We start from the raw sequence: 13,437 nt of genomic DNA on the forward strand, positions 1-13,437 counted from the left end.
GCAGAACACACATTTGACATGACTTCCAAACCTAAATTTTGGAAGTGTCTGCTTCTCTCTGCCATTATCACCAGGCAGCTTGGGATGATGTAAGAATTCATGGTCCAGGTCTTCCCCAGAGCAGCCCTGTTCATCTAGCAGGGAAATCAGGGATGGTAGCATTTGATTAGGACCACTTCTGAAACCCGTGTTCTCAAGCATTTCCCACATCCCACCAATTGCATGCCTTGGGAGCAAGACATTACACAGGCTTTTCCAGTTCTCTGATGCTGCTTTGCAGCTTTTTTCCACATGCATCCCATTGTAGCAGGCAGGATATTGAATCTTTTGAAACAGTTATTCTTCTCACAACTGAGACTGGATTTCAGTAATAAACACTTGCTGTAATTTTTCATCCTCTGGGCCATTATATTTCCAAGAAGCAAGGTCAAGATGCCATTTAATAAAAGGATTGCTCTGTTTGTTTGGTTCTTTCTTCCAAAAGAGAAGCCCTACAGAGCAAAGCAACAAGTTGGACAATATGGAATACAGCCAGGGTCTTCAGCCCTAATACACAGTTAAGAAGAATCTGAACACAGGAAAGTTTCCCCTCTATTTCCATCCTTAAAATATATTTTCCTGCATTAAATCTTTGTCAAGTCCTTAAGGAAAATTTCTTGGAACAATTTTCTTTTCATTGGAACAACTTACAACTGTAGCGGCTGTAAGGTCAATGAAAATGTTTGAAGTCTCTTTTTCCTAATACTTAAAAATATCCAGCAGTCCATACTGCAAACAAGGATGTGTAAATAAATATATGCATACATGTTAGCCATTCTTGCTCCTGACTACTTGTTTTCTGCTCCTCTTTTCACTCTGCCACAGCTATTTTCACTGGAGATGTTCCAGTGATGTACCATTAGCTTACTCCCACTGTGGAAATATTCTGGATAGTTTTGCGACATAAGAAAACATAAAAAAAAAATCTAATTTGTCTCTTGGTGGATATGAAAAAATATACTTTTAAAAAGGAGCATTTGTTATTCTTATCTCAAACAGTAGCATTTTGTTGAACTGGAATGCCAGCAAATCACCATAAGTAAACAAAGTCCAGCAAGCTGTTTGAAGATTCAATTTATGGTCGCCTCCTTTGCTGCAACAGGAACACTACATCTTCAGCACAAGCTATCAAGTTCTTTTTTCTGTGAGGTATAAATAAGGCTTTTTCCTCCATTTTATAGGTGGAGTAGTAGCTAATACTGACAACCTACAGTAGACCTTAGTGGGTAACTGAAGGCAGAATTTGGCATGATTTGCCTTCTTGAGGAGCACAGAAATTTATCCCAGGATCTAGAACTACAACTCAACTCCTGTGAAGTCCATCCTAAGTTAAAGAATATTCTCCCAGGATCACAGTGCTCCCACTGATGTAAATATGGGAGGGGCATTGTCAAGGACCCTTCCAGACACAGTCAATAAAACTGCAACTCAGATATGGGTCAGTGCGAGGACAACCAACAGCACAAACAAGACTCTGGCCAATAAACTCTGCTTGGAAAGTCAGAGAACTCATTTAGTTGGTAAGATGCATTCAACCCACTTTAACAACTTATTGCGTTTTTTTCATGGAATGCTAAGAAGAATTATGAAGAAGAATTCCCAAACTGATGTTCTCTGGTATGTGTCCAGGGCAGTCGGTAGAGCTATGGAAATGCAACCCTCTGCAAATCTTTTCATACAGCTTCTCCGGTGCCCATTCAGTGCACCAAAAGAGCCATTTTTTAACACAGGTGACCTTCTAGGAATAATCAAGAAAGGACCAGTCCTGCAAATACATTCATGCATGCCAACTAGTTTTCTTGAGCTCCTGTGACACACAGAGAAATTTCTGCAGGAAAAGGACCTAATTTAAGACTAGATACAAGGAGAAAGTTTGAATACACTTTGAATCTACTTCCAACCCAGACGAGAAGCCAGGAATACAGGGCTGTCTATAAAACTTCTGTGGGTAAAGCTCTTCACTGAGGTTATATCACAGAGAAATTTTCTTTTCTCTTTAAGAAGTCTTAAAACTAAGAGGAAATAGAACATGCTAAGTTGAAGGATAACTCCTTCCTTTTCTCCCCATTGATTGCATACAGAGAGAGCAGACTGAGCCTGAACTCCTAAAGCAGACACTTAACAGAAAGGTCTGAAGACCAGGAAGTGTCAGGTTGTTCCCTGTTTCCCTCTCTCATTCCTAACTTACTGGGTTTTGTCTGGAAGAAAGAAATGTGGGGAACTGAAGGGTGAGAGTAGGCAGGGAAATACACACAGAAGTAACATTTTAATACCTTCTGTTTTGGTATTAGACAAGCTAGAAGGCAAGCAGGAGAAGGTAGAATAAAAATGTATCTGACATTCTCTATTTTAAATCGTATTCCTTTTTGTGTTTCTTCATTTTAAAATCAGAAAAGCTTGAAATGAGAATTTTTCCATGAAAATTCAAAAAAATAAAGGAATGACCCATTTGCTATAGGCTCCTCATCTCTCAGTTTTGAAATTTAAAGCAGTTTCACCAACTGCTCTCTTGGTAAGTATTTGTGGCCTGCAGGGAGTAGGAAATCCAGTGTAGTAGAGACACTTTCTTCAGGAAAAACAAAGAAAAAAAAAAACTAATGCACTTTTAAAAAACAAACATACATCAAAACAACCTTTCTACATCTGCCTAAGCAAATACACTATTTTCCATGTAAGCAGCATATTATGAAATATATCGAGAAGGCAACATCTGAGGCACCACAAGAGTCACAGTCTGAGGCAACACTGGCCCATAGACTGTCTGGGCCATTGTGCAGACCAGCAGCCCAACCACGGTTGGGTTCATCTTGCTACTCATTTCCAAGCAGTGGGCAGAGATCAGCACAGACTGCCTGCATGTCTGTCTGTCACTGCTGCTTGCTCCTGCCTTAGGAAGCTGCAGTTAAAAGCACATATCCCCAGGAGGATCAAGCATTTACCAAACAGCAGCTCTAGTGACCCCTGGTCCCTCAAGTCTCTCTCTCACTCTCCACTTCTCAACCACTAAGATCTACCAAAGACCCTCAACCCCATTTCCACCCGTTTTTTCTCTTCCCACAGATGCTATTATAAAGATTAAATAATTTTCCTTTTGGCTATTTTTATTTGAATTATAACTCATTTCAAGTCTCAAAGGCAGTAATCTCTAAACTAAGGGGTTTTGTCAGAATTCCAGAGAGCAGTGTTTAGGAAATGACACCGCTTTTTTGGTGCAGCTATGATAATAAACTCTGTAATGAAAATTGAGTATGATAATAACATCTTGTTGAATAGGCAAGATGTCAGATTTACAACATATATTAAATGTGTTGAATGTGATCATAGAGATATTAACATTCCACTGAGACACTGGAGCTCTGGGCAGGAAGTTATTTACAATGAAATAATGCATCCAATAAAGTTATTCACTCTCTCTTATGAAAAGAATTTTGAGCATACTTACTTTGGTGTGTTTTCACAATTTTCTAAATTGTCAGTATTTACCCATTACTCATAAAATACTATGATAATACTTCATGTACTCCTTCATCCATTTTGCAGACTGCATCATCTGACTTCTTAGGCTTACATGTCTTGTTATGGAGAACGAGGTGGTCAACTTTCCCCCTTGAGGGAGAGTAATGAGAGTATGAAGCCAACACGAATACAGCTTGTATCACATCAGAAGCTGTGCACCACTCATTTCTCCATAGAAAGGCTATTGTTTGTCATACACTTGCTAGCCCAGAGGAATATTGTCCTATATTTCTTCAAACTCTCTCTCTAGTGTAACTTGCCTTTGGCTTATAATAAGTCTATTCATTCTCCAAGAACAATGCATTTAAAAACTCTGATCATAGCTTTGATTTTGGCTCTCTTTCCCACTTAAAACATTGTCTATGCACTGCTCTAGCTCCCAGCCCATTTGAAAAGGAAGGAGAAAAATTCTGTTTGATTTGCATTTACTACGGAATGGCTGCTAATATTAATACAATGAATATAATCACTGTGTATTTCACCTTATTTAAATTACAGCACAGATCATCAATTAAAATGGATGTGGTTAGAACTTAAGTTTAACAAAAAACCCAGAAGTACATGTTTTTAATAGCTGGATGTATGCTAAATGCTTTACAGTCTTGCACTTCGTTTTTTGAACCACAATCAACAATGAAATCAACACAACATGATGGAAAACACTCTTTAAGTGAGAAGGATTTTCCAAACAAAGCTAAGCTCTGAGATTACTGTCTGCAACTGAAATTGTTTTTCTCTTTAACTGTTAAACAGAGCTACCCTCAAGGAGATGCAAACAAACCACTTGTTTTTCCTAGGCCAAGAAGAAACCAAGTCACCACTGTATGGATTCTGCTCTCCATTGTTTCTGCGTACAATTGGAACAACATAAAAGAAACAGCAAAGTAGAGCAGTAGAGTGACATTTGCTACTGTTAGTTTACAAAAGAAGCCACCATAGTTTGAAAACTGAAACTGAGCAAACAGAAAATGGACAACAGAGAGAAAAAAATTCTAAGCAGAATTTGGGAAGAGGTTTTTTTACTGTAAATCAAAGTCAGGCCTACTTATTTGGATGGTAAGCACAAGTGTCAGACTCTTAGTAAGCATGAATTTTAAAGAGAGGAACCCTGGAGTGACCCATATGGGTCTGTAGGAGACATAAGCAACACAAGCAAAGTCCTCCAGAGCAGATCTTCTCCCTGTCACTGACTTAGCACAAAGCAAGCCCTCTGCCATCCCCAACAGCTCCAGCTGAAGTGACACTGATACTGAACACTCAGCAATGACTCACACATTGAGAGACAAGTCATCTCAGGACTCACCACTGTGGTGGAGACAAAAACCAAAAGATTAAACTCAAGGTTGTGAGAATTCAACACAATCTCAGTGAAATCCAAAATCTCACGTGCCACAAATGGTCGACTTTGCACAAGAGCGAGCATAATCTGAAATGTGATATTCAGTGATATGATAGTCTCAGAAAACCTGTCACCCACATGCTCTTTGTACCGAGCAATGGCTTTCACAGCAGAATATGGGCAATCCCCCCTTATCTGGCATGTCTAGCAAGCCCGATCTATTTTTCCAAGCATAGTTTAAATATTTCATGTTCAACTCCTTCCCAGCAATTCTGTGCTATGACAATGAGCAAAGGCGATCTGAATTGAGGAAATACTGAATGGGAAATTTAAATATCTGTCTGTAAGGTGCTCCTCCTGCCCCTACACAGATCTGCACTTTACGGTGGGGGAAAGAGATTTTCCAAACTGAGGAAGGAAGGAAGGGGAGAGGCTGTCAGGGGAAGATGCATCAGCTCCTGTAGCTTAGCTCCAAGTCTAGTTGGGAGAACAGGCATCCTCCCTGGGGTGCATGCGTGTGTGTTTTTCTTTGGTTTTGGCTGACGTTTTGTTTTCCTGGGTTCTACTTAAATAGAAGCCTGGAAGCATTTAAATGATACTTCTTAGGGGAGTGATTACCTCCCTTCTATCACACACATATCAGTCACACAAACCACCAGCAAGATGCAATTTTTCTCTTTTTATGTCTACATTCATTTTTTTTTTTGTTTCTACCTGCTCCATGCTCCTGTTTTTTGTTTTGTTTTGTTTTTTTTCCCCTTTCTCTTCCTTGTTGCTCCATTTCTTTATCCTTTCATTCCTGCCATTTCTATCTTGCATATTTTGACTGCAATGACTACAGATCAACCCAGCTCAATGGGTCTCTATCACAGTGGGAGCAGTAATACAAGTATTAATAACGTCCTGCTGTTAGCAAGAGAGACTGCAATCACTTTTTTAAGGACAAAGCAGCTTGACCTTAGGGAGCATATACAATACTTAGGATAATTACAGAAGTCATATTCCCTTTGGCGGCCTATTTTTATTACATATTTCGTATCAGCCACAGGAGGCCCTGGGGCTACTATTTTGTTTGTCTGGAGTCTCTGAGCTAGACAACATGCCCGACAAAGTCAGTTCATATTTAACCCTATATTCTGTAGATGAAAACCATAATGCAATGCACCTGGACTTCATTATTGATCAAACCACCAAGGAGGGCACTTGTCATAAAGCTCTTGGCTTGCCAGTTTTAAAATTCTCCAAACTGCTTTGATGTGAACATCAAAAACTTCTGGACTACATGAACAGCCATTTGCCAGACCTCATCCTTTGCTTGTAGCATGTCCTACCTCAATGCACCACCCACAGTAATTATGCAGTGTTCCCAAAAATCATTAATAACATTAGTTCGTTTTGGAGTGAAATGGCTGTACAGAAGAGACATTGCACAGTAAACCCACAGCAGCACTGTGTTTTGCTGCAGGATGCCAGTAGCATCGATATATGCTGAGATCTCAAGTGTCCCTAACTTTACCGAAACTCAGTAGGAATTAATATCCTTAGCCTTAGCACCTGAGATGACAAAGTGACCCAGAAAGTCATGGCCACCTAAATACAGTATTGAAATCTACAGACATGTGTGTGGCATTGGTGTTACTCCTAACCGGCAGATACTCACAATGTGTTTCAGCAACTGTAAGCAATCTGTTCCCTTGGCAATCACAGCAAAGGAAATCAAATAAAACAAAAATCTGACTGCAATCAGAACTGTGACACAAGTGCTACTACTTTCAAAGTAAAAGTGAAAAAATAATTATAGGAATGTTGGGAAAGATGTCTTAACATCATTGTAACATACACTGTTTTGTAAAACAGTAGTGTACTAAAGCAAAAGTTTATTTATTCATATGTATGAAAGTCTACCTGTGATGACAATTTCCAGGAAGATTTAAAATATATATATATATATAAAATAAACAACAAAAACTTTTTAACTGGGGGAATGCTTACATTGTTGTATCTCTTCATAAACACCACGCTAGTGAACAAATCAGTGGAATTAGTACTGGTCAGACTCAGAGAGCAGCACTCCTTCCATGGATGTGCCACGTTGCAGAGCTGCTGAACACATCGTTTTCATGATGATGGTTTCCTGTGGAGTTCAAAATGCCAATACCATATGCATGCTCACAGGCTTCTTCATAGGATGAATTGATAAGTTCTGACACTCCGCATTTTCAACCTGATCACCAAGTAGCATTGCTGCACCACTTTCCAGCAGCACTGATAGTCTACATGGGCATGTTTCAGATGCTGATGGTACCCCGAGTGATGCACAGAGACAGCAGTTTGTGGTACTCCACCACTGAACTACATTTAAAAGAAGGATTGTTAGTTTACTGAACTGTAAAGAAACTCTTTTGGCAGATGTGGAATTACAGCTGTTGTGTATGTTTAGTTTTCTAAAACCAAAACAAAATTTGAAATCATATCCTGTCTTAAATTTTCAGTAAAATTCCACCAAGGAGTACATTTCCCTGTAAGATAACTGGAGATTAGGCAGGACTTTGCCCTAATCAGATAAATTTATTGGATTTACAGTTATATTATATCAACTGGAGCTTTTTCAATTCTATTAAAACTGAAATGGTCAGCAAAACTTCAGAGAACAAATGCAATGTCAACAATAAAAAGAAATCTCTAAAAAGAATAGTCAGAAGATAAGATGAAAAAACGTCATCCTTGTTTACTCCAGCTGAAAGCTTCAGAATTGTATGCAGCATTTTTTTTCCTGTTGGAAAGCTCTGCAACATACTCATCAAGTATCTGGAAACCAGAAATTGCATATGGTCCCCAAGGGCATATTAGTGAAAGTGCTGCTCTTTGTGAAACAGCTACAATCCAACTTACTTGCAATTACTTTTATCTTTTAAGAATGTGCAAAATGATACAGTCTATAAAAATAGTAGGCTCCACCAGCAATATCAGCATTCAAGAGAGTAAAAATAAATGCTTTTTGAGGCATGTGATCTGTGGTTAGCATCAGAATTAAGTAGGGTGTAAGTATACATACATTCTCTTCTGGAATATATTTGAATTGTCTTTTTGTTATGAAGTGTAGAGCAATCTTTCACAGCAAAATTTAAAATCTGAAATGTAGGGAGGACCTCTGTAAAATACTTGTAGCTGCCAATTATCAGATGAAGAAGCTGACAACCTACACTGGAACATCTTCATCCTATTTAAAAGACCTTTTGCTTGCAAAAGTTACTGATTAAGTTTTAAGCCAAGATTTAAGCCCCACAACACGGGGCTTATTTGCAGATGTAAAAATTTGTCTCGTCTTTACAAAGAGATTACCATCATTAGCTAGGTCTATTCTCCCAAGCACTCTAATTCTAAACCTCCTACACCCAGCTCGTCCTGCAGAAGGAAGGAACAGGAGCAGCCTCCATCAGTACACACACAGAATTAGGGTACAGTATGTTCCTTGAGGAACTTGCACGCTTCATTTTCAGCAAAAAATGCGGGAAATAGAGAGTGCTCACCATGATGTCAGAGAAGGATGGATAATTTCTCTCACTGGGCCAATAGTCTATTTGTTTAAAACAATCAGTTTCATCAATTAATTTAGTCAATTTTATTTGCAATTTGAGAGGGCATTAGACTAACAGTTTCAGCTGAATAAAAGGAAAAACTCACTTCCCTTTGCCTGTGAAGGCAATGGCTACAGTGTTCTCCCAGGCTATGCAGAGCCAGGTTCAAAATTTCATCTGCCTGATTCACTAATGCTGGTTTCCTTAATTTAGTCCTTTATTTTTATCAAAAATTTCTGAAAAGGAGCAAAACTATTTTTTTCAAGTCAATTTACAATATTATTTATGTATCTAGTAGACAAAGAGATTTGCACTGTCAGGAAATACAAATGTTCTCATTTTCCCATCTGTTTCATGCTTGAATCTTCCTCCAACTGGTGACGGGAAAACAGCTTCTCACTACCAAATGCTTCTGCTAAGTGTGTATTGTCTTCCTGAATCATGTTCACTACACTCTCTGAATTCTAACTGAATATAATACTTAGCTCTCCTAATATACAAGAGTTAATTAGGTGATCAAGATTTGCTGTTTTTTAAAAACGGAGCAACTCCAGTTAATAAATTGTACCAGGTTAAATGCTGAGCCTCCTGAACTTGCAAGTGGCATAACTGCTATCATCCCCTTAATAGGAACACAGATACATGACCAGGATAAGGCATGGGGATGGCTATTCCAGCTGCTGCTTTTCCTTCTGGACCTCAGAAACAAGTACAGTAGCACTGTTTAAAATGAAAATGAATGAAGGACTGTAATGAAAAGGACTGCTGCTAAAACGTACAAACTGAATTGTCAGATGCAAGTGATGACACACGTAATCACTGAAGAAAACTGCAGCAACGTTCATGTAATATAACAGGCCAACAAATTGCTTAGAAGTCTACCTGAGAGTGAAACAGGTTAACATCACATTCATATAGCTAGAGAAGACAGTAATGTGACTGGGGCCTCATATTCTCATGCTGCCCAAATTTCATTGAATTTGCTGAATTTTGCATATAGGAGGAATTCAAAGTCTTACTGGACTATTACATTACCAACACATCTGAAGAACTTCTTCTCTGTACCTACACGATGGGGCCATTAGTACCAGGTACTTTGTGCAGTCACGTACAAGAGTTTAAATGAGATTTGGACTGAAAAGATGTTGTACAAGCTCCCACTGTTTTTTGCATCTGTTCCTCTGTGCTCTTATGAAAATAAATATAGAGAACGTCTTAAAAAAATACAAATCTAACTAAGCCAAGGGCCAGACTGCACACATTCAAAAAGGAAAAATACATCTAATTATGTACAAGGTTGCTATGACCACAGGGAAAAATGCCAATATATTTTCAGTGCTTGGCCCCACTTTTGGCTTGGCCCTCCATTTGGCTCATCCTTATTCATGAGTAAATCTGGTAAAAAAAAAATTCAAGCAATATTTCTTCTGATGAAAAGATGATATTTTTATTGAAGTGTTCTGCAAACATGCTGATTTTCATGAAAAATTCCAGCAGGAGGAATAAAAGAATGAAAACGTTTTCGGTCAAGAATTTATGCTTTGGAAAACTAATTTTGGTCAGGAATTTTGACATTTGACTTCAAATGTATTTCTTTTTGTACTTAACTAATTTCACAGCAGATCATTACTAGTGGTGCATGTTGCCTTATGCGTTATGACATGAGGTAAATTTTGTGTCACTTTGTTTAATTTCTACACAAAAGGTCCTTTGACCTAGAAAAGAAATTAGGTATGTATACTAATAGTAAATAGCAGCTGACATTAACTATCCTTTTAAACTACCTCTAACAATGTATATAAATTACTATGTTATTCATCACTATTGTCATTATGAAATACTGTGAAAAATCTGTACAGGAAAGTAAAAAATGAAATTTTGTAAGAATAAATACTAGAACACCAAAATAAAGTTTCTCAGAAATCTGGAGTGAAAGTTCCCTAAAACCATAGATGAGTTTCTGACCAGCTGAAATTTTTTAAAGTGTTTTCTGTCATTCCAGATGTGAAAACTGAATCCTAAAGTACCTGACTGTCCTACAAAACAAAATCCACCTCGAGGCACCCCAGGATTAGTCAACACTTGCAGGTTTCCTGTCATCCCCTTAACAGCCTCAACCTCAAAATATTAATGAATCTTAAATTAAAATGTGTTCTGCCAAGGTTAATCTCAAGTGCCTGCTGGAAGCACACCTCGCTTACCAGGAGTGACAGGGATGCTGCTCTTCCCCTAAGATTCACCATCACGGGTGGGCGATGCTGCTGGTCCGCCTCAGAGCGTGGCAAACCTCGGAGGGGCAGGACCACCGGCGCACCGCGGCGCGGGCACGTCCTCAGCGCGGAGCCGCTCTGCTGAGCCCCACGCCCCGCGCCGGAGGTGCTGCCCTGCACTTGTGCCTACAGACATCATGAACGAGAGCTCGCAGGGTGGGGGATGGAGCCCTCCCCTCCCGACCTTGAAGGTTAGACCTTGAAAACACATGATTGCGTGGGAACTGATTTTTTTTTTTTTTTTTTTTTTAAAAGCATGGCAGCTCTAGCAGGCATAGATGTAGAAATGATTTGAGAACATGAACCAAAACAACCTAGAGTGCGATGCAGCGATTTGGAAATGCTTATTCATAGTTGGTGCTAGATTGGGATGGTGAATACCGCTCAGGATTGTGCAGGAGGACGAGGGAGGGAGGGATCGGCACAACCAGAGCCCAAAGGTCAGAAATACCTCAGGAAGGATGAAAGAAAGTACAAGTGGGACTTGGCAGCCGGACAGAGTCCTGCTTTCTTTGCACAGTGGCCTGCCGCAGCTGGTGGAGCCTGTGAAGTCCTCATCCATTACATACAAAGCAGACCCATTTTGCTCAGACAGATTTGGGGACATGCAGTGACCAGCAGGACAGTCACACATGTGCTGCTTTATGCAGCTCCTACTCTGGCGTTTTCCTTCAGTAACTCCCATTCAGCATAACCTTGTTCACCCCAGTGCTCTGCTCTGAAACCAGAGAAACGCTGCAGATTCAATTGAGTACCCTCCTTCCCTGCAAAGCCCGCACACTGCCTCTCTCCAGAAAGTGCTGCGTTTTGCTGCTGTGTGCTACAGAGCTGCTTATAAGCGGGCTCTTCCTCACCTCCACAGGGAGAGGAGAGAGAAGGTACGGGAAGCAGGAGAGGGAAGTCTATCCCCACAGAGACCTTCCCAGGGTCTATAAGGATGCTAACACTCTGAGAACTGGGCAGCAGTGTGACACCTTCTCAGGCGGCTGCAGCTGCTGGAGGGACAGATGCACGGTGCATCTGCAGCTCTCTGATATTTGTGGCAAACAGAAAACACTCTGAGAAGAAGTGGACAATCTCTGTAACACTTTTCAAAAGCATTAACGTGCCTTATTGTATTTTTAGTATACGTAAGTGGCCCCCTGCCACACGCAGGCATGTACACACATACGGAGCACAGTTGCCTCAACAGAGTAACCTCTCACAAGAAGCAGCGTTCTCAAATGAAACATCTCATCTGTGGGGATGGGACTAATCAGAGGGCATCAGTAAAGGGATATGTGTGTGCTCATACTTTCTGTATATTTCTGCAAAAGCACATCTATTGTCAACTGTTCTGGACATTTGTCATCATTAAAACAGCTTTAAAAGTCTTCTGAAAAACAGATGATGTTTCTCAAATACACAGCTGAAAAATGAAAACTGAGAGTTGGATTCATCTTAATTTGAGAGGCCTCTGACGAAGTCTCCCCCAGAGCTGGTTGCTGAAGAAGTTACTCATTCTGAGGGTATGATTCATATATGTAAATGTAAACGTCTTTCGGGTGGCATGAATCCAGTTGATCTCACTGATTGCAGTGCAACTGAGGCAGCTATAGCTCCAATGCACTCCTAGACATCCAGGTCAGAGGAAGCTTCTCTCACTGTATCAGTGACTAGCGGCCAGGATACGGCAGTCAAAACCACACGCACCCTCTCCAGCAAAGACTTTGAGGTGGCATTTGCAGCAAGTTACTAAAACCTTTCACTGGGACATCAGCAGGACTTGCCAGGGGAGATGCTGAACGTGAGAGCGATGCGACCAAGCCATCCGTTCCCCCGTGCGTGGGGTGGTGGAAATGCCGGGGTGGGTTAGCACAGAGCGGAGGGGGGGAAGCGAACAGATGCCGCCGCTGCTGTCCCCGCGCCTGACACCAACACGCGTGTGTGTGTGTGTGTCCCCCCCCTCGCTCTCCCCGAGCCGCGGCCACGCGTGTGCCCCGCGCACCCCCGCCTCCCGCCCTCCGCGGCGCTCACCTGAAGCAGGTGGTGAGCTCGCCCGTGGGCTTCAGGCAGGGGTAGCGAGTGGTGGCGATTTTGTTCTCGGAGCACACCTCCCTGCAAGGCGGGTTATTAAAAATAAAGGAGGGACATAAATAAATAAATAAAGGCGGGGGGGTGGGGGGCAGTGAAAAGCAGATAACCGCACGGGGGTCCGCGGCGCGGGGGCAGAACGGGGGACGGGACACCCACCTGTCGCCGTCCTGTGGCTCCTCCCGGTAGGTCCAGGCGTGCCCCAGCGCCAGCAGCAGCAGCAGCCGGAGCGGGGCCAGGCTGCCGGCCGGCCGCCCCATCGGGCCGCCGCTCCCCTGCGCGCCGCGCCGGCTCTGCCCGCCCCGGCCGCCTCGGGGCTGCGCCGACCCGCCGCTCCTCCCGCCCCGGCGCGGGGCCGCCCCCCGCCGCCGCCAGATGTGCCCGCGGGGAGGGGCCGCGCTCGCCCAGATGTGCCGGCAGATGCGGCCCCCGCGGCGGGGCGGGGCGGGGCGGGGCGGCGGCCAGATGTGGCGGGGTCGCGGCAGATGTGCAGTGGGGGTGAGAGGACATCAAACAACATCTGCCCCCAAACACCCTCGCCGGTGCTCTCCCGGCCCGCCCCCCGCCCCGGCCGCAGGGAGCACGGGGAGATGGCGGGGGGGGTGTGGGGTGTGTGTGCCCG

At 42.3% G+C, this 13,437-nt stretch overlaps 1 protein-coding gene across 3 annotated transcripts in view; it reads right to left on the minus strand.

Annotated features, from left to right (window-relative positions):
* CCBE1 (collagen and calcium binding EGF domains 1) overlaps nt 1–13,094 on the minus strand; it is a 100,729-nt gene extending 87,635 nt beyond the window's left edge. For all 3 annotated transcript variants that reach the window (XM_042804489.1, XM_042804491.1, XM_042804490.1), the window contains exons 1-2: nt 12,975–13,094; nt 12,759–12,839 (exon numbers count right to left, since the gene is read on the minus strand). In XM_042804489.1, coding sequence (XP_042660423.1) covers nt 12,759–12,839; nt 12,975–13,075 — 182 coding nt within the window. In that variant the 5' untranslated portion in view covers nt 13,076–13,094. The remainder of the gene's footprint in view (nt 1–12,758; nt 12,840–12,974) is intronic.
* Between the last annotated feature and the right edge of the window lie 343 nt (nt 13,095–13,437).

This window comes from Tyto alba, unplaced genomic scaffold (assembly GCF_018691265.1).
Source record: "Tyto alba isolate M040663 unplaced genomic scaffold, T.alba_DEE_v4.0 Super-Scaffold_42, whole genome shotgun sequence".
Lineage (NCBI taxonomy): Eukaryota > Metazoa > Chordata > Aves > Strigiformes > Tytonidae > Tyto > Tyto alba.